Here is a 26,102-nt window from a genome sequence, read left to right as displayed (position 1 = left end):
AGGTGAGAAAACTTGGATTTCACGGTTGAGCGGCTGCTCGTAAGCCACACATCGTGCCGGTAAACACCAAACGATGCGTCGCTCGGAGTAAGGATCGTAAACATTGGACGATTCAACAGTGGAAAAAACTGTGGAGTGAAGAATCATGGTACACAACGTGGTGATCCGATGGCAGTGTGTGGGGTACGATGAATGTCATCTGCCAGCACGTGTAGAGCTAACAGTAAAATTCGGAGGCGGTGGTGTTACGGTGTGGTCGTGTTTTTCGTGGAGGGGGCTTGCTCCCCTTGTTGCTTTGCATGGCACTATCACAGCACAGGCCTACAGTGATGTTTTAAGCACCTTCTTGCTTCCCACTGTTGAAGAGCAATCAGGGATGCTGATTGCAGCTTTCAACACGATCAAGCACCAGTTCATAATGCACGGCCTGTGGCGGAGTGGTTACACGACAATAACATCCCTGTAATGGACTGGCCTGCACAGAGTCCTGAAATGAATCCTATAGATCACCTTTGGGATGTTTTGGAATGCTGACTTCGTTACCTACCATAGTTTGTTGTGAAAATTGTGAAGTACAGAGAAGGTGGTGGTACGGTACGGGGATGCTTTTTCACGGTTAGCCTGTGGTCCCCTTACTGTGCTTAAGAAAAAACTAAATGTGGAAGGATATGACCACATTTTACAACAATGTACAGTAGAACAATCATACTAACATGATGACTGTATCAGCACGAGAATGCGCCTTGTCACAGAGCAACATTTGTGGGGCAATGATTTGTGGGCAGTAACATGCCTGAAATGGACTGGCCTGCCCACAGTCCTGGCACGAACCTAATTGAACACCGGGACGAGTCAGTATGTCGACTTCACTGCAACTTCTCCCATTGATAACTTCTCTAGTTTCTGCTCTAGAGGAACAATGGGCTATCATTCCTCCACAAACATTCTCACTGTCGCCAGAAGAGTACGAGTCGTCATAAGAGCAAACGGTGGACACAACCAATATCACTGTCCACCAATAGCCGTCCAAATCAGATAACGTACAACAATGCCAGAAGTAAGTACGAGTTGATTACTACTTCTACATCTTTACCTCTGTCTACAGGAAGTTAAGGCAACGTAGGTCTGGAAACTGGAGGTGGGCTATTTTACTTACACTATTTCTGTAATAGACGTAACACAATCTGGGAAAATGGTAAAGGGTGAAAAGCATTTGTCAGGAAATTGTTTTCAACATTTCAGTCAAACTGTCCTCTTACGAGCTGCAGAAAGTATATTGATTTTGCTGAATTTTGGCCTCAACAGGATTTATCATGACACTGACAAAAAGGCTGTCGGTCTAATTTGAATTTTCTTCGTAAGTACACAAGTGATTTGACTTCTCGATAAGGAATTTTGTAAATACCGTATTTACTCGAATCTAAGCCGCACTTTTTTTCCGGTTTTTGTAATCCAAAAAACCGCCTGCGGCTTAGAATCGAGTGCAAAGTAAGCAGAACTTCTGAAAAATGTTGGTAGGTGCAGCCACAACTAACTTCTGCCATCGAATACATGTAGCGCTACACAGGCATGCTTTGCAGCCACAAAGATAAATAGTGGCGCCAAAACCTCTGCGTCAGTAAATAATTTTTTTTTAAAAAAAAGGTGGAAGACGAGCTTTTTCCTCCGCTCCGAGTTTCGACCACTGCATTTTCATACATTATCCCTCGAGGTAAATACAAATTCCGTATTGTTCATCTTCGAATGTTGCGGCGTTTCAATGTACAACGAAAATCCGACTGGCAAAACTGTTTGGGATGTTTGTCAATATGGCCAACTCTACGTTCTGAATTTTTTCCTACCTGTGAGAAGAGATGGTTGCTAATAGGAACTTTCATGAATTGTGAATCACATGCAATATTCTCTTCACCATAAGAATAATACGAATATAAACATTTCTTTCTCTCTCTCTTTTTTTTTTTTTTTTTTTTTTTTTTTTTTTTTTTTTTTTTTAATTGTAAGCGGCGGTAGCACGCACAAAAGCAAGCCCTGCCGCGAGCGGAGACAGGCCGTAAACACTCATCAGAATGCGAGAAACTGCATGACACAGTACAGTAATGCATCTTCAGCTTAGAGTGACGTAAACACCTATAACAAAGAAAACGGCGCTTATCAGATCAAAGAAAAATAAGCAATCAATTCAAACCAGACGAAGCACGTGAAAAAGTAAGGGTACCCGTATAAATACGGACGGACCGCCGGACGCATAGCAATGGCTACCTGGTAAAGCTTAACTGCTAAGCTTACGACTGGAACCAAACTACTGTAGCTGTCTCGTCATTCATTCGACCTAAATTGTGTCTCATATTACAATGGACCAACATTGTTTCGATTTGGAGGTGCGGCCTAAAACTTTTCTCTCTCCTTGAATTTCGAGTCTCAAATTTCAGGTGCGGCTTAGATTCGGGAATTTTTTTTTCCTTGATTTCGAGTCTCATTTTTCAGGTGCGGCTTAGAATCGAGTGCGGCTTAGATTCGAGTAAATACGGTAGTGAAAAATATTTTACACGAAACTGCCAGACAAGATTATTTCTGATAATCTCTGTCATTTCAGATTTACAAGCAGAACAGTATTCTTATATTTCAGTTATTTGAGTATTTTTCTAATGGTGTCCAGAATTCAGCTAACAATGACACAGACTTTTGTGATCAGACTAGGAAATTCCTAACAGAAGAGATACCATGGGAGGGGGGTGAACTTTTCTTTTCACATTTTTCCCAGCTTTACTGGGAGAACCACAAATTTATCTTCAGTGAACAATGGCCTATGTATAATACAGCTAAATATGTAATGTAAATAAAACTGAACCAAGCAGATCAATCGTGTGATGATCCTTTATCCTCATTTACAATGTTTCAAAGAATGGACATTCCAGGATGGAATAACAGTAGTACCTACATCTGTACTCCACAAACCACCCTACAATGTGTGGAGGAGGGTAGCTGTGGACTAATATCACTCCCCCGTTTTCATGTTCCAGCTGCCAATGATTTGTGGGAAGAAAGAGTGTTTGTATACCTCCGTGTGAACTATGATCTATCTTAATTTTACCTTCATGTCATTTTGTAAAATATATACTGTCAGAAAAAAATCACACCAACATAAAATAATTAATGCACTGTTATGAAATTTCAGGAATACATTTGTGTAGGTAACTTATTTCAGTAATTAACATAGCAGGATCACAGGTTAATCAAATAGCAAGATGAGCCACTGCAAATGTGAAATGCTGGTACATTAATAATCAGTGTAATTGCTAAACATGCAAACATGCGTGTATTACGTCGTACAAGTGCTGGATATCACTTTGTGGGATGGAGTTACACGCTCATCGCACTCGATCGGTCAATACGGTGGCGGTCGACGTGTTCGTGGATGACGCCGGAGTTACCTTCCGACAATGTCCCGTACGTGCTCGACAGGAGACGGATCTGTCGATCGAGCGAGCCGAGGCGTCGTGATGACATTGTGTAGAGTGTGTTGGGTAAAAGCAGCAACGTGTGGGTGAGCAGTATCTAGTTGTAAAACAGCATCTGGACACTGTTCACAAATGGCAGCACAACAGACTGAATCACCAGACAGACATGCAAATGCACCCCAGATAACTCCAGCTGTGTGTCTAGCATGCAGACAGGTTGGTTGCAGGTCCTATACTGGCCTCCTCCTATGGTCAACACTGGCACCCAGACAAAATCAGCTTTCACTAGAAAACACAAACGACCTCCGCCCTGCCCTCTAATGAGCTCTCAGTCGGAAACAATGAAGTCGCAAATGCCAGTGGTTCGGGGTCAGTGGAATGCACACTACAGGGCGTCTGCCCCGGAGCTGTCCTCGAGGTAACCGATTTGTAACAGTAGCTTCCGAGATGCTCGAAGGCTCACAACGACGCTGCTATTTAGAGGCTGTACGACAAACACAGATTTTTACCTTAACGTGTGATTTTCTTTCTTTTTTTTGCTGAGACTGCATTTGATTATGATCTCTTATCCCTGTTAATCATACATTAGTCATCATAGGGGGGAGTGGATAAAAAATGTACGCACCATAATGCATTAAAATGGATGGTAAAGTCTCACAGCCAGTACTAGGTGAACCACAGAAACCCTTAAAAACTCTGCTTCTTTACAAATGTAATGAATCGAGATTTTTTAAACATAATTAGAAAAAATAATGCACGCTTTCAGATTCGACAGCAAAATAATAGAAACACATTCATTATGTACCTACACACAAGCACTGCAAACATGTTTTATACGTATGTCTCTACATCACTATACATACAGACACATGAAATGAATTTGCAGTTACGAATAAGGACTATCATCAGCTGAAGAATGGAATGACATCAACAAAAATTTGTGCCGGACTGGTTTACGGGGCCAGATTTCCCTCTTATCGCGAGCAATCGCCTTACCGTTTGGGTATCCGTGCACAACCCACAGCCGGACCCAAACTTTCGTATGTTCTCAACAGTGTCATATTTTACAAACTGTGAAAAATTTACCTGTTTAGAAGTAATCAGTTTTTTGCTTCTCCTGCAAAATTGTGTTTTTGGGATATAATACAATTTGATACAATACTCCTCAGTTTTATGATGTGTCGAAACCAGTGAGTATGCCGTATCTTTGATGTCTCTGTGATGTTATTTTTCAACAAGATAATGAATAACTGTGCCGGTCTGACCTACCTTAGTATGGAGGGTATCGGACTGCTGTGTCCTGGCCAGCACGTCCCCCAGACCTTTCGGCCACTGACAATATCCGGCCGTCGATTAACGAGAGACTCGGACACCACCACTGTCAGCCATTACGACTGACTTCTTCTGGCACGGGGTTGAGGCAGCTCGGAACTACGTACCCGTATTTGACATCTGAGCTCACTGAGGTACTCTGCTACCTGTCATTGCTGATTTTGTCCATATTTGTGGCATACACAGAGATTGGCCAGAAATGAATGACAGAAGTGAGAGCTCTACATGGGCAAGCATTTAGAAGAAATAATACTGTCAGTACAGGTCTATACAAGGGCGATGTACTTGAGGACAATATTATGGAAATGGAAGAGGATGTAGATGAAGATTAAATGGAAGATACAATACTGCGTGAAGAGTTTGACAGAGCACTGACAGACCTGAGTCGAAACAAGGCCCTGGGAGTAGACAACATTCCATTAGAACTACTGACGGCCTTGGGAGAGCCAGTCCTGACAAAACTCTACCATCTGGTGAGCAAGATGTATGAGACAGGCGAAATACCCTCAGGCTTCAAGAAGAATATAATAATGCCAATCCCAAAGAAAGCAGGTGTTGACAGATGTGAAAATTACCGAACTATCAGTTTAATAAGTCACAGCTGCAAAATACTAACGCGAATTCTTTACAGACGAATGGAAAAACTGGTAGAAGCGGACCTCGGGAAAGATCAGTTTGGATTCCGTAGAAATGTTGGAACACATGAGGCAATACTAACATTACGACATATCTTAGAAGAAAGATTAAGAAAAGGCAAACCTACATATCTAGCATTTATAAACTTAGAGAAAGCTTTTGACAATGTTAACTGGAATACTCTCTTTCAAGTTCTGAAGGTGGCAGGGGTAAAATACAGGGAGCGAAAGGCTATTTACAATTTGTACAGAAACCAGATGGCAGTTATAAGAATGGAGGGACATGAAAGGGAAACAGTGGTTGGGAAGGTAGTGAGACAGGGTTGTAGCCTCTCCCTGATGTTATTCAATCTGTATATTGAGCAAGCAGTAAAGGAAACAAAAGAAAAATTCGGAGTAGGTATTAAAATCCATGGAGAACAAAATAAAAACTTTGAGGTTCGCCGATGACATTGTAATTCTGTCAGAGACAGCAAAGGACTTGGAAGAGCAGTTGAACGGAATGGACAGTGTCTTGGAAGGAGGATATAAGATGAACATCAACAAAAGCAAAATGAGGATAATGGAATGTAGTCGAATTAAATCGGGTGATGCTGAGGGAATTAGATTAGGAAATGAGACAGTTAACTATTTGGGGAGCAAAATAACTGAAAATGGTCGAAGTAGAGAGGATATAAAATGAAGATTGGTTATGGGAAAGAAAGCGGCTCTGAAGAAGAGAAATTTGATAACATTGGGTATAGATTTAAGTGTCAGGAAGTAGTTTCTGAAAGTATTTGTATGGAGCGTGGACATGTATGGAAGTGAAACATGGACGATAAATAGTTTGGACAAGAAGAGAATAGAAGCTTTCGAAATGTGGTACTACAGAAGAATGCCGAAGATTAGATGGGTAGATCACATAACTAATGAGGAGGTATTGGATAGAATTGGGGAGAAGAGGAGTTTGTGGCACAACTTGACTAGAAGAAGGGATCGGTTGGTAAGGCATGTTCTGAGGCATCAAGGGATAACAAATTTAGCATTGGAGGGCAGTGTGGAGGGTAAAAATCGTAGAGGGAGACCAAGAGATGAATACACTAAGCAGATTCAGAAGGATGTAGGCTGCAGTAGGTACTGGGAGATGAAGAAGCTTGCACAGGATAGAGTAGCATGGAGAGCTGCATCAAGAGAGCTGCATTTAAGAGAAAGGATCCCAGCAGAATGGAAGCAGTACACCATCTGTCCAATACTAAAGAAAGACTCGCTGAGGTGCAGCAACTGTAGAACAATTACTTTACTATGCACAGCTTATAAGATCCCAAGGACGTCGTTGCCGAAGTGGCTAACACCATACGTCGAAGAGGGTTCCGACGAGCGAGGTTTGGAAAGGGAAAAATCAACCGTATACCGACTAGATACAGTAAGGCAAATGCTATCAAAGAAATGAGACTTTCACACAGGTATTCACTGTTTTTTGTGGCCTTCCAAAATGTGTACAATGATGTGAAGAGGCAAGCAATATTGCAAGAACTAGAAATGGTGCAGGTTCCTAGAAAAGTAATAAATCTAACACAAGCAAATATACAGGAGACAACATTAATGAAGAAAGTGAATGGAAAAATGTCAGAGAAATTCAAAGTGAAGACTGGAATGTAACTGCCTCTGCTCCATTCTGATTAATCTGGTTCTGGAAAGAGCACTGAGAAGATAACAAGCCCGGCAACAGGAATACCGCCGGGCAGAAGAATCGACAACCTGGCCTATGTGCACAATAGTACAGAATGGGCGAGATCTGGATCAGACAGCAAGTGTGTCGATGGAAGAGGCAATGAGAGCAGGCCTGAAGATGACAGGGTGTATACGTGGACAAGGAAGAAAAATTCCCGGATTTCCCGGTTAAAAATACACTTCCTCCTGGGTGAAAATACACTTTTTCCGTGTTAAGTGACAGTATACTCTTCCTCGGCACTGTGAAAGTCATCAATCCTTTGAATGTTGACGGTTTTATACACCGACGTAGAATTTCCCGGCACTTTAAAAACGAAACTCAGGGGGGAAAACAGGTTTTTAAAGACCTTTGATGTGCAGCAACATGTACGCTGCATATTTTCGTATTACGAAGGTATAAAGTTGAATTCCACCAAACAACGCGTGTCACTTTCCGAAGCATTGAAATCGAAATTGCGATGCGCTTTTGCAAGCGCCATAGCTCACTCACGTGATCTCGCCAGCTGATGACAGCAATAGAACACGTGATGTAGGGGGCTAATAGCAAGATCACTCTTAAGTAGCGCGAATACGGTACACAAATAAGAGAAGTTAATGGCTTAAATTAATATACATAGCATTCACATATAATATTGGTCTCGAAGATTAATAAGTTGGAAGAGAAGCTAAGCTTCCACATATAATGTTGATCTTTTTTGCACGTGTTACACTTAAAGATACATCACACAAATGTGCCAGTAAAATTTTTAATAACGACGCAAATGTCTCATCTTCTGGGCTCGAAATTCTTCTAAATGGTCGTCCTCAAGGAGTCGATTTTTAAATGAGAGTCAAATACTTTGTGATTTAAGAAATTCATCGTACATTCTCACACACAGTTCATCTTGCGTAAAAGGAAATCTGCTTTTAATGTAACGCTTTTCAAAGCGCCATTCGCAATATTTTCCCGCTACCTGTAAGAAATAGGTTCGTTTCAGCAGCTGCAACAAAGCGCCAAATAACTGGCATCACCGCACTTGCACAGCTACGATGACACAGGAAGCTCTTATGTTCATACGTGTAAAACATTAAAAGATCTTACATGATGTCGTAAAAGAAACAAGACATCAAAGGATACTTCAAGAGCGTCGGGATTTCGCGAACCATACAAAAATGCATAATTCGGCTTAAAATGCACACCCGTATGTAAATTTTCTTGGAGTACCAGTACTCGTGTTTGGTTCTTTATTAAAGCATACGTTTACCTGAAATGCAGCGAACAGTTGAAACTAGCCAATAGTGTGAAATTAAACACTTCGTTTCAAATAAATTGACTGCCTCAGTAGAAAGGATTAATAAAAGCCAAATCTCTTTAGCAAACCGGCAAAAATAACTTCACTGTTCTGCAAGGCGATTAATGCTTGACTGTCAAAGGTGGAAATCAAATCAGAAACTATTAACATATTTTAGCCTGCCGTAATTATGCGAACGTATTTTAATTCATTTGATAGCTCCCGGCCACAAAAATCCGTTTTATTATCATTTAACGTGAGAGTATTAAAATCCATGGAGAAGAAATAAAAACTTTGAGGTTCGCCGATGACATAGTAACTCTGTCAAAGACAGCAAAGGACTTGCAAGAGCAGTTAAACAGAATGGACAGTGTCTTGAAAGGAGGATATAAGATGAACATCAACAGAAGCAAAACGAGGATAATGGAATGTAGTCAAATTAAGTCGGGTGACGCTGAGGGAATTAGATTAGGAAATGAGACACTTAAAGTAGTAAAGGAGTTTTGCTATTTGGGGAGCAAAATAACTGATGATGGTCGAAGTAGAGAGGATATAAAATGTAGACTGGCAATGACAAGGAAAGCGTTTCTGAAAGTATTTGTATGGAGTGTAGCCGTGTATGGAAGTGAAACATGGACGATAAATAGTTTGGACAAGAAGAGAATAGAACCTTTCGAAATGTGGTGCTACAGAAGAATGCTGAAGATTAGATGGGTTGATCACATAACTAATGAGGAGGTATTGAATAGAATTGGGGAGAAGAGGAGTTTGTGGCACAACTTGACTAGAAGAAGGGATCGGTTGGTAGGACATGTTCTGAGGCATCAGGGGATCACCGATTTAGTATTGGAGGGCAGCATGGAGGGTAAAAATTGTAGAGGGAGACCAATAGATGAATACACTAAGCAGATTCAGAAGGATGTAGGTTGCAGTAGGTACTGGGGGATGAAGAAGCTTGCACGGGATAGAGTAGCATGGAGAGCTGCATCAAACCAGTCTCAGGACTGAAGACCACAACAACAACAACAACAACAACAACAACAACAACAACAATGTGAGAGCAATAAACAAAGAGGAAAGAACAAAATCACTGAACGTAAATACAGGTCACATGGAGACGACCCACCTCCCAACAACAGCTCTGACTGCTCTGTGCATCAGCCCCGGATCTACGATATTTCTGAACAGGGGCAATATTAAGTAGTTGCGCCTAGCCACACTTCCGTAACCAGAAGCGGGAGAAGGTACTACTCATACACGACTCAACTGCGCATGCACAAGAGCCCGCCCACAACTGCTCTAACGAATCTAATTTAAACAATTGTCACGTCACACTCATCGGAGGCAATTTGTTGTTATAAGGCATTGCATAGTGTTTCTAAAGACTTTGACACACTTTACTGTTGGCAGGCGCTTGTATGAGCACTGTTTTGTTGTTGTATACGGCGCATGTCCTTTGGAACTTGTTTTTTTTTTTTTTTTTTTTCAGTTTTTTTTCTCCTCTTCATGTTTGTTGCTGCAGTATTTTTCTGCAGTAGCGGAGTACAATAATATCCTTTGTTAGAGTATTTGTTCTTACCAGTCAAAATCACAAAAATTTAACTGAAAACTAAAACAATGAAAAATTCTAAACAATTCCCGGGTTTTTCCCGGATCTCCCGGTTGTCCCGGGTGGTATACACCCTGGATGAATATGGCTCGTAGTAAGCAAAGATAATGATGACAGACCTTTAGATGTAGATTGTAAAATCTTTGAAAGGGTAAAAAGAGTTCAAATATCAATGAAAAGGAATGAAACAGACAAGGAATGAAACAGACTAGGAAATAATGGCAAGAATCTAGGGAGGAAACATGTCGAGGTTTGCACTCCGAAAGCTGCTGAAGTCCCGGCTTCGATCAAGATCCACAAAGATTAGGAATTACAGGACAGTAATAGAATCTATCCTGCTATACGGAGTAGAGACCTGGATTGTGACACCGGAGACAGAAAGTAAACTCCTGATATTTGACAACGCTTTTCTGAGACAGATTTTTGAGTCAGTGAAAGACTGTCGTAAAAGGGAAAAACTGTGAATTGCAGGAGTTGTGCAAGCTGCTGGGCACTGCGGCTGTGGTTAGAGTGGAGACTGATGTGGTACGGGCACATTAACACGCAGAGATGGCCAGATCACCGGGCAGGTGGCGGAAGAAGAGACAAGAGCGGCACCACAGCTGAGACTGACTGTCGGAATCAGAGAGGATACGTGTAAGATGGGACTAGCTGGAGAAGACTACGAGGTTCGAGGAAGCCAGAGGAGGCCGATTGGCGAGGCCAAAAACTGACTGCAGTTTATGTGGCCAATCTAGTAAGTAGTAGTGAATAAGTTACCACCAGTGGTTGGCACAGTGGAAGGAGTACAGAACAGTAATCCGAGGGTCGCGGGATATAGACCCCACGCATAAACATTTTTTGATTTTCAATTTTTATGTTACTTACAATGCAAATAAATCAAAATAATGGTTCACAATGGCTCTGAGCACTGTGGGACTTAACATCTGAGGTCATCAGTCCCTAGAACTTAGAACTACTTAAACCTAACTAACCTAATGACATCACACACATCCGTGCCAGAGGCAGGATTCGAACCTGCGACCGTAGCAGTCACGCGGTTCCGGACGGAAGTGCCTAGAACCGCACGGCCACCGCGGTTGGCTCAAAATAACGCCCTGTACGTTGTGTTTATTAATATTTTCATAACTGTCATGAGAACAAAATGCAAAGGAAAATCTTGGCTTCCAAATAAATTTCCAAAGAAGGGATTGTAAGACGAACACAAGAACTTTGGTCAGAACATTAGACACACTCGTTCTTTTACAATTGACGGTTTTCATACGCTGGTACGATACTCCCCATAAAAACATGAAAAGCAGTAATTTCCTCGGCATGTTTCACACGTTATAAATGGCACATTTTTACAATTACACGGTTGTTTGAAACTTCCCATAGAAAAGCAAACTCAGTTTCTATTCGTGAAAGGTTCTCTTCATTGCGCCATTCAGCAGTGGATCACACGTAACACTTCATTTCGTCAAATACTGGTGAGAATAGCTGGCGATGCCCAATGCAATGGATTTCGATGTAGACCTCTGTGGGTACAATATCTTTTTCTCTCTCGATGGGCCAATTTTAATGGACCGTGAAACTATTGTTCACACGCAGCTCCCAAGGACTGCTCGAAGGTCAGAATGAAACTAATTACAATCCCTTCTAGAATGCTGTAAGTACAATTCTTTCTTGGAAATTTATTTTCATTGTCAAAATTCAGCTTTGCCTTTCCTTTTCAATTACAAATATATTACGAAACTCAATATGAGGATTATTTCAGTTTATTTGAATTGAAAATAACATAAAAATTAAAAAGATCTAAGTTTTTGCCCTCTCCATTTCACCAACTGTTGCCTCACAACTACCCTAACATAAGTAGCTCGTGCCTCACCCGACGTACAATAAAAATGCTATACTTTCTAAATGCTCGGCTATCGGGAGTTCCCACTTCTCTTACTTTTAATTCTTTGCACACCATTAGTTAGGAGGAAGTCGACGACGACAAGTACGCGCAGTCCCCGGTGCCGGTTCGACCGGACGCCCAGCCGGTTTACATCATAATTGCTGCTACAGGCATCGGCTCTTTGTGCTAAATGCAACAGCCTGTACCCCACGGACCATCTGTACCTCTAACCGTGCATTCTCGTTCCTTCATTATTTGCTCCTCTTCCAGGTGTCACAGTTTTAACAGACAGAGGTGTACATTATTAACTCGATAAAAGGAAGTGCTCGCCTCACCTGCAGCCGAGCCCTCGGACGAGCGGGCTTTCTCCACCTCGGCGGGAACAGATCTCGCTCTGGAGGGAGCAGCTCTGGCGGGGGAAGTTCTGGCGGGTGCGGCTCTGGCGGGTGCGGCTCTCGCGGGAGCAGCTCTGGCACGAGCCGCTCTGGCGGGAGCTCCCCTGGTGGAAGCAGATCTGGTGGAAGCAGGCCTGGCGGGAGCAGGTCTCGCGGGAGTAGATCTGGCGGGAGCCGCTCGGGCGGCCGCGCCCCTCTTCCTGGGCCTGGGGGTCGCGGCTCTGGCCGCCGCCTCCTTACGGCCGGCGGCAGCCGCCCTCGACCTCGACGCAGCCGTCCTACCGGCGGAAACGGCCCTGCCTCTCGCCGCCAGCACTGCCGCGACTGCGGGATTGATGCCCCTCGCACACGCTCGTGCGCTGGTCCGGCAACTCTTCACTACGGGTTGTCTGCTCGTGTTGGCACCACTGGCTCTGCTACCTGTATATAAACAGAGGGATGAACTTCAGTTTTCTCTCCTACACAATAACTGTTCTTCGGTTTTGTTAAGGGAAGTTACAAGAATATACGAGGTGTCCATTTTAACTCGGAACTACTACATCGTGCATACTATTTCTCGAGTCGACACTCCTTTTTCTCAACTCGTACTAACCTTATAGGAACGAATGATGTATCGTGAGGAAGATTTTTTATCCGGCTTCCAGCTTCCGACTTTGCACACCAATTTTGCACTAAAACTTATAATTTTAGAAAAATTTTAACATAATAACAGACTTTTAAACGAGTCTGTATTTGTATTATCCTATTACAAATATCAATTCATTTGTTTTTAAGACAGTTATTAACTGGATAATTTGTATACAGCATTGTCATAGATAATAACAGTGACCACTGGGGTACTCCATTATCTCCGCCTGTCATACAAGCTGATTTTTTTAAACAAATATACTTTCCAAAATGACAAACATATTTGTCATTCAAATGAAACTACATCGTTCCGGAGACCTTCAAAGTCTCGAACATCTGTAGTGCACGTGAGGAGATTTGTACCGAGGCTAGGATTCGAACCCGGGTCTCCCGCTCAGTAGGCAGGTGCGGTAACCACTAAGTCACACTGACACGGTGGCTTCACACAACTTCTGGGAACATCCCAGCACGCATCCCTCCTCAATCCAAATTCCCGTTCGAGCCTCAGCCCACTGGTATTCCCATAAACTCGAACAGCCCGTTACGTTCGATGCTGAAGTGATATTCCGGTACAGTTGGAGAGCCCCTGCAATGCTGTTTGATTTTTGCGGGGAATACCGGTGGGCTGAAGTGTGAATGGGAATCTGGATTGAGGAGGGATGTGTGCTAGTGTAGCTTGTGCAGTGGCTAGTGAGCAGCAGACCTGGGTTCGAATCCTGGCCTTGGCAAAAATTTCATTCCTTGCTTCAGTCTGCATATATAATTTTCACCTAAAGTACAAACTGCAATTAAAACCTCCTATTTCTCACAAACTTCTCTTCAACAATGGATACCTGTAAATTTTATGGTCGAAAGTTAAAAATTACAAGCAATAATGTATGGGAATGTATATATGAGGTTGTATTGTAAATTCATGATTATTATTTAAAGATGGTTTCTCTTCATTCCCACAACTACCTATATCCCAAAGACTTCACTCATTCAAAATACTGCCATTATTTAAAACTACAAAACTGTAAATGTTTCGCCCAGGTACCCTGCTATCTCAAAAAATATGCTTGGTATTAAAACAGAGTCCCACATGAAAAGTTAATATTTTCAGGGGGGAACATCTGTCTGTGCTAAAACTGGCCACTGTGTCCCCCATCATTTTTTTTAATTTTCAAGTGGGAGAGAGAGAGAGAGAGAGAGAGAGAGAGAGAGAGAGAGAGAGAGTTCCTCTGACTAGAGCGAGCATTGCAGGAACATGGTAATATGTAAACTCACATTGGGATTTCCAGTTGTGTAAAAGATGTCAGTAAAAAATTTTGCCAAGCGCGAGCCACATGCTGTGATCCGTTTCCTACTCAATGAAGGAATGACACCTACCAAAACATTTTTGCGAATCAAAATGGTTCACAGCAAAGGAGTTGTGAACAGAACAAGAATGTTCAAGTGGTCTAGTGAGTTTAGTGGAGGCTGAACAAATGTTCATGATGAACAGAGGACTGTAAGACTTTCCATTTTGATTGACGAGTTGGTGCAGAAAAAAACTGATGAAAAAGTTTGTGAAGACGACCAATCACAGAAATGATGGTAAACCGGAAAACTGTGTGCAAGATGGGTCCCAAAACAGCTGACAGACCAGCACAACAATTGAGTCAGTAGTGGCCGCGAGTTTCTTGAGTGACTTTAAATGGAAGGTGATGATTTTCTGAGCTCTGTTGTGATTTTTTTTTATCTGTTGAAAAATTCAAAATCACAACTTTGGCCAAAAAAAATCATGGCTTCTGGGTTTTGGGACCGAAAAGGCGTCTTGTTGATTGAATTTCTGCCTCAGGGTGAGACCAATGCATAATGACGTCATGTGACCCTAAAAAAATTAAAAAGGAGCATTCAAAACAAAAGTAGGAGACTGCTTGCAAGAGGAGCATGCCCGTTTCACAAAATGCCCGTCCTCGCACAGCCTAAGCCACCGAGGTGTTCCCGGACTCATTTGACGGGATGTTTTGTACCTCTGCCGTATTCACCTGACTTGGTGCCTTCAGATTATCATCTTTTCACCTCCCTCAAAGCACAAGAGTGGAATTAAATTTTTAACAAATGAGCAGGTGCTGAAAGAGTTTCGATTTATAAAATGGGGAGAGTTCAGAAAAATCCCCAGAAGCCGGGTCAGGGGAGACTTACCGGACGGGACGGAAAGGAAAGCTCGACTGTTCGGCATTCCACCAGATGACATTTCAAAACCTAATAGCTTAAAGGTGTAAGCAAGACAGAGATAACCATAAAACCATTGTGCAAGAATTAATAAGAGTGGAAATCTAAGTGCATTGCATGTGGTAGAGAGGGGGGGACAGGGAAAAATAAGCAAGTCAGAAAATGAAAGATACAGGAAACTAAAAGGGAATGGATACAGGAATAGTAACTTAGAAGAAATGCTGAGACTGAAGAAATTAATGCAAATTAAGCCCAGGTCATATTGTAATGCCCGTTCGTTCCCACCTATAGAGTACTGAGAAACTGGTGTCTAGGGAAAGACTCTGGTGACAAGTGTGATGAAATAGACATCTCAGTTCTCACCACCCACCTGGCCTTAATTTACATTAATTTCTTTACTCTCAGTATTCCTTTCTTCACCCCCTTTTAGTTTTTTATTTTCTGGCCCATCCATTTTTCCCCCAGCCCCCACCTCTACCACACATACAATGCATTTAGTGTTCCAGTGTTATTACCTCTTGTACAATGTTTTGTCAGTAACGTCTGTTTTGTGTGTTACCCTATATTCCACCTTTAAGCTCTCAGGTTTTTAAATCTTATCTGATGCAGTACCCAACAGTCAATATTTTCTTCTCATGTTGCCCACTAACTCTCCCCCGATCTGTGATTCTGGGGGGACTTTTCCATACTCTTCTCATTTCCTAAATCTTTCCAGTCATTTTCCTTCGATTCTCTTACTTCTTCTTCAATCCCTCTGGCAGAAGAAGGAGCCACTGGTTCTGACTGCTTGCACATTTACTTAAACTTTGTGTGTGTCTTCTCCTGCTGCCTGGTGAGTAGACTCAATAACACGGAAAGGACAGATTACACCTGTCACATAGAGGAGGCGTTGAAACCAGGAAGATATTAAGCTTTCAGATAAAGTCCGTCTTTTTTTTTTTTTTTTAAAAAAAAGGACATGAACCAGCAATCTGCGGGGTAAAGAGGAGGCATTAGGTGGTAAAGAGGAGAGACAGCAGGGTAGGGGTGGGAGAAGATGCTGTGATGGCAGTGGGAGCATGCAGGAGACACGATAGTGCTGCTACCTGCAGCACTGAGAGACTGTGCAATGGATGTGGCCAGTATATACAGTCAACAGACTGGGTGGTAGCTGTAGTGAGGGAGATTTCTGCTGGATCCCAAAAGACAGGAGAAGTACAGGTAAGTACATCGAAGGTGAGAAAAGAACAGACTAGGAGCTCCTGAAATATGATGCTAGTGAAGACTGCTGAAGATTAAACGAACAGATCCAGTAACTAATGAACAGTTACCAAATCGAATCAGGTAGAAAAAAGGGGCAGATCAATACGACACAACCTGAGGTGTTGTTGTTGTTGTTGTTGTTGTTGTCTTCAGTCCTGAGACTGGTTTGATGCAGCTCTCGATGCTGCTCTATCCTGTGCAAGCTTCTTCATCTCCCAGTACTTACTGCAACCTACATCCTTCTGAATCTGCTTATTGTATTCATCTCTTGGTCTCCCTCTACGATTTTTACCCTCCACGCTGCCTTCCGATACTAAATTTGTGATCCCTCGATGTCTCAGAACGTGTCCTACCAACCGATCCCTTCTTCTAGTCAAGTTGTGCCACAAACTCCTCTTCTCCCCAATTCTATTCAATACCTTCTCATTAGATATGTGATCTACCCATCTAATCTTCAGCATTCTTCTCTAGCACCACATTTTGAAAGCTTCCATTCTCTTCTTGTCTAAACTATTTATCGTCCATGTTTCACTTCCATACATGGCTACACTCCATACAAATACTTTCGGAAATGACTTCCTGACACTTAAATCTATACTCGATGTTAACAAATTTCTCTTCTTCAGAAACGCTTTCCTTGCCATTGCCAGTCTACATTTTATATCCTCTCTACTTCGACCATCATCAGTTATTTTGCTCCCCAAATAGCAAAACTCCTTTACTACTTCAAGTGTCTCATTTCCTAATCTAATTCCCTCAGCATCACCCGACTTAATTCGACTACATTCCATTAGCCTCATTTTGCTTTTGTTGATGTTCATCTTATATCCTCCTTTCAAGACACTGTCCATTCCGTTCAACTGCTCTTCCAAGTCCTTTGCTGTCTCTGACAGAATTATAATCTCATCGGCGAACCTCAAAGTTATTATTTCTTGTCCATGGATTTTAATACCTACTCTGAATTTTTCTTTCGTTTCCTTTACTGCTTGCACAATATACAGATTGAATAACATCCGGGATAGGCTACAGCCCTGTCTCACTCCCTTCCCAACCACTGCTTCCCTTTCATGCCCCTCGACTCATATAACTGCCATCTGGTTTCTGTACAAATTGTAAATAGCCTTTCGCTCCCTGTATTTTACCCCTGCCACCTTCAGAATTTGAAAGAGAGTATTCCAATCAATATTGTCAAAAGCTTTCTCTAAGTCTACGAATGCTAGAAACGTAGGTTTGCCTTTTCTTGATCTCTCTTCTAAGATAAGTTGTAGGGTCAGTATTGCCTGAGGTACTGAGGCCTGAGGTACTAAGGAATAACTAATTTGGTAATGAAGCAATGTGTGGTGAAAAGTAAAAAAAATTACCGGAACAGAGCAAAGCTAGAATTTGGTATGGTCAGACTGTGCCAAGTTGTCTAGAGGTTCATGCATGACATTCACTGACTTTGATGAAATTTTGAGTGAACATTCGCACCTGTTCCCTGTGGACATTGGTATAGTTTTACTTTCACCAGTTTAATACTTGCACAGATATAGTCGTTTGTTTGACACGTGGTGCAGCTTTCAATCGTGCACCACAATAGTTTTTGGCAACTTTTGAGATATGATATCTCTGGCAATATTTTGTTGAAAGAAACAAAATTAGACCATTGTGTGCACTCTCTTAAGTGGAATACGAAAAAACAGATTTATCGAGCAATTTTCATGTAGACAGTTTGAAGCAAAGTCAGCCGAAAAAATAGATACTTGGAAAAAAAGGTTCACCTTTTCATATTTCAAGAAGGAACTGTGTGATAAACCTGAAACATTGCAAGTGATAATTTGCCAAGAAAAAGTCTTAGAATATAAATTTTTCCTCTGACTGCTTTCCACTAGTTTGTAAACTGAAACCCAAATTGACAATTTTTGTAAAAACGACAAAAATAGGTATTTTTAGTCCACATTTACAGAAGGCTGTTTGTTGCAAACTCTTTTAAACCATTTTTGCTAGAAGTACCACGTTCCAAACCACCTAAAACGTAGGTTTGGTTTTGCTGTTCGAGCATATAATGCCCTAAAAGGCAGCAAGAAAGTGGAGGTGTAGTGAAAATGTGCCCGTATTCCACAGATACTCAAATGTGACACCTTTCATTACATTCCACAACTGTTTAGTTCTCTCTGGAGAAGTCAATATGAAATCCTAGTCGCATCTCGCCAATGTCTCCCCCCCCCCCCCCCCCCCCCCCCCCCGACCCCCAAGAAGCCAAATACAAATTTTCACAGGGGTTGAATTTCCAAAAACCAAGAAGTCAAATACCAATTTTTATACATGTAGCTTTACAAAAGCTGTAATAGTCCTTCAGAAATGATTTACTTTTTACTTTAAAAAGAAAAACAAAAAAGCACTTTCACCCACTATTTCACCTCCATAGGGGTTAAATTTCCAAATTTCTTTTCTTAGCAGTTTGGACTGGGAGATAATGACTCAGTCAGTCTGGATATTTCCTTTCATATATTGGAGATTACTTACGGAGATATAAAAAGCCAAACTTCATTTTTCTTTTCTTTTTCTTTTTTTCTTTCAAGTGTCTATTTTTTTCAACTGACTTTGCTTCAGATTTTCTATATGAAAATTGACAATAACCTTTTTTTTTCAAAATTAAGGGAACACAAAGTGTTACATAGGATAGCCTAGATGTTTTTTCTTTCAAGACAATACTGCCAGAGAGAATATGTCTTAAAGTTGCCCAAAATTCCAGGGTGCACTACTAAAAGCTGCACTTTGGGGTCAAACAAATGATCTGTAATTATTGGAAGTAAATCTGTACCAATGTTTATTGGGAACATGTGTTCATGTTCATAAACAATTTCACCAGAGTTTGTTATGGTCTTGTGAGAACTTTTTCCGAAATAAGACCATTTGGCACGGAATGGCCCCAGTGAAGAAAAATGTGTTTCTTGCACAGAAAAATGTAATAATGACGACGATGTGTGGAGTCCACACCATAACCTCTTGAGTAAGTTGTTCCAGCGGTTGGGAGTACTGAGAAAAGGTTCACCTTGAAGTTTCTTGTAAACAGTCACAGTTTGAAAACAATAGTAACATTCAGAAAATATAATACTAGAATGAGAAATGATTTACAATATCCATCACCCTGCCTTCATTTGTCACAGAAAGGAGCGGTGCAGTCAGCCACAAAAACTTTTCAACCCCCAGAGAGAGAGAGAGAGAGAGAGAGAGAGAGAGAGAGAGAGAGAGTGTGTGTGTGTGTGTGTGTGTGTGTGTGTGTGTGTAGGGAGGGGAGGGGAGGGGGGGAGGGTAAAGAGAGGTAATAAAGTAGAAGTCACTTTATGCTTGGAACTAAAGGAAAAAATATTTAAGAAATTATGTAAATGGTCAGCGTGTTGCCATATTGTTCACTAAGTGAGTGTACTTAATTGTAAAATGGATTTGCTACAAATCACAGCAAGGAGTCAGAATTAAGATGCACAGAACAACTAACTGTACTGGGTTACTTCTATGACACATTTTATAAAAGTTGGGCCATGATCTGAGCTGCTATGAAAGATCTGTAATAGTTCTCTGACAACCTCATGAAGGCAGGACAAGAGACAATCAGTACTAACCAGTCGAAGTACGGCGTGCCTTCCTCCTGCTTTTGGAAAATTCCTCATCACGCTGCTCCAAGGTCAAGTTACGGCGGCCGACACAGGGGACGTAGAGCATCTGGTTTGGGTCGTTTAAGATGTGCTTTAGGCAGTACTTGCTCGCCGGAAGGCATCGCTCGCTGCACCTGTTGACAGTAACATTCGACAATTAATTCTCAATTTGATGAGACATAAAAAGTAAGAAGGTAGGGGTGTCGCCCAAAACTCAGAAATTGTAATGTAATGTACAGAAGCTTCTGTTCTTGCACATGTAGGTAATAAGCAGTATTAGCTTACCACCAGATGTCCAATTAAAATACTGGGTTCCGTTTAGCTAGTGTAGGCACAAATAGTACTGAGATAGTTCATTGTCAATACAGATTAAGTTTCTATTATTTGTTTATTTTGTTAGTAAATTGACTTGCTCCACATCCCCAACATTCTCCTCCTCCTCCTCAACGGGAGCTACGGAACACACTGAACGAATGAATACCTTTTGAAGGCATCACCGAGTAAAACTGAGAGATGCAAATGTGGTGTGACCTGTGCAACTTTCCAGGCTTTGGGTACAGATCTTTCGTTGGGCAAGCAGTTGTATATGACTGTTTTGTATGGAGCTATTGTACCAGCATACTCTGAAAGGAACCAAACTGGTATCCAGTCTGGACCAGAAGACCTGCTTTTATTAAATGTTAAGTTGCAACTCATGTTGACAACTGTTCTCGATTCGAATTCTGGAATATTTACTTCGTCTTCTTTGATGGAATTTTGAAAGGCTATGTTCAGTAACTCTACCATGGCTGCACTGTCATTAATAGTATTTCTATTGCTATTGCGCAAAGAAGGCACTGACTGTGTTTTGTCGCTAGCATGTTTTACATACAACCTGAATCTCTCTAGATTTTCTGCCAAGTTTCGAGACAAAGTTTTGTTGTGAAACTACTGTAAGCATCATATATCGAAGTCCGTGCTAAATTTTGAGTGTCTGTAAAAGATCGCCAATCTTGGAGAGTTTGTGTTCGGATAAATTTGGCATGCTTTTTTTGTTGTTTCTGAGACGGTGTTCTGATCTGTTTTGTGTACCAAGACCGATCAGCTTTGTTTGTTAATCTATTACATATAAATCTCCCAATTGCTGTTGATACTATTTCTTTCAATTCAAGCCACGTCTGGTCCAAAATTATCTTGGTAATTTAGGTGGAAAGGAGAATGTCTTTCTAGAAGACATCAAGTGAATTTTTATCTGCTTTTTGAATAGCTATATTTTTCATTTATTTCTGGGAGATTTGGGGGTTACAATATGCAATCTCGCTACGACAACTCTGTGTTCACTAATCCCTGTATCAGTTTTGATGCTCATTATTTGCTCATGATTATTTGTTTGTTTTCACAACTGTTTACTATTCACATGGGCTCATGAACTAACTGCTCAAAATAATTTCCAGAGAACACATTAAGCACAATTTTGCATGTTTTATGTTTACGCCCAGATTTAAACATGTATTTTCGTTAACATATCAAGGGGAAATTAAAAGTCAACACCAACTATAATTGTATGAGTCCGGTACGTGTCTGAAATTAAACTCAAGTTTTCTTTGAATCTTTCAGCAATTGTAAAATCTGAGTTGGGAGGTTGGTAAAAAGATCCAATTATTATTATATTCCAGTTGCCAAGATGAATGACCTCTGCCCACAGTGACTCACAGGAACTATCTGGTTCAATTTCGCTACATGATCAACTACTTCCATCAGCAATAAACCACTGCCAACTGTGTTTAGCCTATCCTTTCTGAGCACCATTAGGTTCCTCGCAAAACTGTTGGCTGCACTTATCTGCTTTTAGTGTCTATAACGATTTGAGCATCAGTGCGTTTTAGTAACTCTAGCAGCTCTGGTACTTTCCCAACACAGCTACGACAATTAAAAACTATTATAGCGATGGTTCCTGTATCAACATTCTTCATGTGTTCGACCTGCACCCTTTGAGGATGGAGCCATTTTTGTTTTTCCCCAAATTTCGCTTCTATTATGTGACACTGTATATTCGGAAGAGATTTCTTATTTTTTCTGTCGCCCTTTGCTTGCGACGCATCTGTTTAGCACAATGTTCAGTGTTGTAACCATTTCCTTTTGTAATAAAATTCATTAATACGATTTGCTTGAACTGTTGTCTAGTGATACGAGAAAAAGCAGGTTTCCTATGCACCAAATATTTAGCAAGTGGGCAGGATAAAACGAAACCATTAGTTGATTTTATTAAATTTGAAAAAATAACATACAACTGAGCAACCTAAAACGACAATAAGTGTGTTTCGAAATCTTTGAAATTACCCAACGTAAGTAACAGATATAATCATTAATTTGCAATCTCAATATTCCTCCTATATGTTGCGTAATTTTCGTATGTTACTCGTGTCTGGCAATAAGATTCTGCTCTCTCGCCGTCTTTTCCGCTCAGTTGTTCCGTTTCGTAGCTGATTAGCGTCTTCTTGTTGAACGCCTGTTAAATCTTATCTAATGCTCATTAAGGGTTAGCTAGCGATCGTGAACAACTTTTACAACGGAATGTTTTCTACGCAGTTGCAGGTAATGTGGCGTAAAGAAAAAAGTGTCAACTTCTATTTAGGAGATTCCGATCATTATAAGTGAAATTTATATATAGAGTCGCGAGATACCACAGTCAGGTATACACGTTTCACATACCAAATATAATTTTTTATCTCTTTGACGGATTACGGCGTAACAAATCTGAAAGTACTAATTGCCGTAAATGCCTGCCCTACCGTTGAATTAATGGCGGAAAAAAAGTCGAGGAACATACCAACCGTTTGTCGAATATTCCTCTATTCTTGGGCTTCTTATTACATCGTTCATCCGTACCAAACGTCTACGAAAGTCGGAATATTTCAGACCGATATGTTTTGACTATGGCTATTGCCAATCTCATAATGTAACTTGGCGCTCTTGTAGAAATGTAGCAGATATAACGTAACTATGTGTGATAGTTTCATATAGGTCACAAGTTTCGATTCCTGGCGTGCACAAAATCGTTAAGCTTTCGTAAAAACGTGTGTCAATTCAAAGCATGAAGTAGAATGTGGTACCAGTAGTGACTGTGGTTGGCAAATACTGATGCTCTTGCTAACAACTACCACCCCGTCCCAGCAAAACTCTTTACAAACGATACTGCTTATACTTGGATCAAGATAACGACGTGATTTACAGTAGATTACAACCACAGTCTAACCTGTGTTACAACTGAGAACGAAATGGAGCGATATCGATCCGCTGCTACCCACGCAATACACATGCTGCAGCAACAGCCGTGCAATTTTCGTGTCAGAATACTCTCTTAATGAGCACTGTCGAGTTCCCTACAGCTTTACTAAATTTCTGTAAATTACTGCATAAGAATAAACCTCATGTTAACATTACACTATGTATTCTCCCGCGTTTGCTGGAACTTCATTGGGTTTCGTTTCACGTGGAGCACAAGCCAAGATGTCCCGAGTGCAGTCAAGTCCGATAATGTTTTATGCCGTGTGTTACGCGTGCATCGACTAGGCGATAATACGGGACAACAGCTTTACCGGCGTATTTAACTTGTGCAGCCGTCAAGTCCCAACTAACCTGCAGTGATGTGGACACTGAACAGTTGTAAAAAAGACGCAGATGCGAGCAGAGAACAACGTAGCCTTGTATATCATTTAATTTTTGAACAGAAGGAAATAATGATACGCTTCTTAGGTGATACACTGTAAAACATAACATGTTCTCGATCATAGCTAACATAGTACTGTAATTAAAAGCGAGAGTGATGAAAATTCCTGATTTTAACAAGGGTAATTTTTCTGCATATACTATGTGCGGCGTAAAAGTGCACAGCTGGGATTTCACCATTTAGTTAGATATTGAAGCCACAGTCTGTCGTCTGGTAAACTCCGAACTTCTTCCGTATCGGACTCCGAGGAGTGCGGTAGATTTCAGTGCTGCTTTTTGATAACAAGGCGATCAGCAATAGAATCTCAAGCTACCGAAAAGTCCACATTTCCTCCTCCTCTTTTATGACGTGCTGTTCTGCAATTCGCCATCGCTCGGCAGTGACGTGTCACAAAGCTTCGTGCATTATCTCGTGACATATCCCTGAACTTGGCTCCTGATCAATTCTGTTGGGTGACTGTAGTGTTAAGGTGACAACTGTAAAAATGCAGCATTTGTACAGTGTGTTCGACTCAGCGAAAATTATCGTTTCCCATGTTTCTACGACGCTTGTCGCTCTGGCTCGTGAGAGACCACGTCTGTCCTATAAAACAAAGGGCATATTCAGGCAAAGAGGACCTGATTTTTCATTTTCTCCAAAAACTTTAATTGTATAATGATTTAAAAAATTCAAAATATTCACAATCTTTTATAATATATCGATGATTAAGATGTGTATTTGCAATGAAAACCAGAATTCTTTGTGTGATACCGTATGTATTTAGAAACTAGAATACAGTGTGTAAACTTTTAGATGGCAGACCTCTCCCTAGTCCTGAATCGGTATAAGTCGGTAAACGTCGGGAGGCTTCGGTAGGCACGTAGTTTCGTCTGCTGCCAACATTACGTAGCTGACTGTGTTGTTTCCGAAACGTGTTGCGAATAGTGTTAGTAGTGAAGAAATAATAGAACAAAACGTCATGCCTGACGCGGCACTTTTTCACGCATCTCGATGTTTACCACGTGATATCTCCTGAATCATATGTCGTAAGAGACATAAATTTGCCGGCGCATTTACCGATATATGGGATACTGTATGCGAAATATGTTTCGATTAGAGTTAAGAGTAACGAAATTATACATTAAAACGTCATGCCTACTGCGGCAGATTTACGGTATGTACTGAGAATATGTAGTAAGCGACAACCTTTTTTCCTTTCATTATTTTGTGGGGGGTGTCAGCGAGAAAAATTTTCGTAAAGGTTTGAAATTGTATATAACGTTTGTTGCTGGTCGCTAAGTGCCCTCATTCTCAAATAGTGGATGCATAAATCTGGGTATTTTCCCGCGCTGGCATCTCATTGTTTATGACGTCATATCTCCTCAAGAATGTGTCTTATTTTTTTTTCGGCTAGGAACCTTCGTGTGCGTACGGAAAACAGATCACCAAAATTTCATCGCAATCGGATGAATGGTTTGGGAACGCACAGAGAGCAGACATACATACATTCATTTTTATACATAGAGATTGACAGTTACGTCATACTATATGACCCGTTTAAGTATATTTAAATTTTATAATTAATAGTTTAACATTGCGGGGAATGAAATAAAATGAAAAAAAAATTGCGAGCAGTGAGAATGGAACGCAGGTCAACTGCATTACAAGTTTCTACCTAGCCAATTGCGCTACGCATGCTACAGTGAAGACGCATGTTACAGTGAAGACGCGTAATTTGTAGCGCCAGCACTGCAACTGGTAGGCGTGCCTTATCTCCCCCCACCCCACCCCCCGCAACCCCAACGGATCACACTGTACGTGCATTTTTCTCGAAAAAATGATGGTTAAGTACAAGTTATTTAAGATATATTTTTTTTTTTAAAAAATCACATTTAAATAATTTAGGTATTCAAACTGAACAAAAGGAAATTGCAGATCACAACCGCCGATCCTCTGCCCACTCAGTTATCCACCTACCACGCTACCCGTTACGCTACATGTCTCGACAATACGCACATCATGTTTCTACAAAAACGTAGAAACTGATTTGTCTTTTTAATGTTGTGAAAAACATTAACAACAACTTGTTTCAGACATTAACGGTGTTCCGCGTAAGCAGGAAGCAGCGTCATCCATTTTCGCGGTACATATGAACAGCGGGACAATCGGAACATAAGTAGCGCTTACAGAGACTGGGACTGTACACGAGTTTTGAAATAAAAATTACGTAGCTAAAGTGTGATTAAGAAAAACGTCGATGGCTGTTAATACATCAGAATGTCAAAGTTTCATTTACAGTCACACAGTAATACGATATCTAACACGTAAGTTGGGCATACTTCCAAGGGCAGAATAACATCAGTGTACGAGAGTAACGGCTGCCGACCAATCATCGGGTATATGTTGGTTTACATCCGATTTTTAT

The 26,102-nt window shown here is 41.1% G+C and overlaps 1 protein-coding gene across 3 annotated transcripts in view; it reads right to left on the bottom strand.

The window, feature by feature from the left end:
* LOC126232226 (nucleolar protein dao-5-like) overlaps positions 1 to 26,102 on the bottom strand; it is a 350,086-nt gene that overhangs the window by 75,793 nt on the left and 248,191 nt on the right. For all 3 annotated transcript variants that reach the window (XM_049942519.1, XM_049942518.1, XM_049942520.1), the window contains exons 5-6: positions 19,957 to 20,123; positions 12,230 to 12,709 (exon numbers count right to left, since the gene is read on the bottom strand). In XM_049942519.1, coding sequence (XP_049798476.1) covers positions 12,230 to 12,709; positions 19,957 to 20,123 — 647 coding nt within the window. The remainder of the gene's footprint in view (positions 1 to 12,229; positions 12,710 to 19,956; positions 20,124 to 26,102) is intronic.

Source organism: Schistocerca nitens, unplaced genomic scaffold (assembly GCF_023898315.1).
Source record: "Schistocerca nitens isolate TAMUIC-IGC-003100 unplaced genomic scaffold, iqSchNite1.1 HiC_scaffold_466, whole genome shotgun sequence".
NCBI lineage: Eukaryota > Metazoa > Arthropoda > Insecta > Orthoptera > Acrididae > Schistocerca > Schistocerca nitens.
This window is presented reverse-complemented; position numbering and strand designations above follow the sequence as displayed.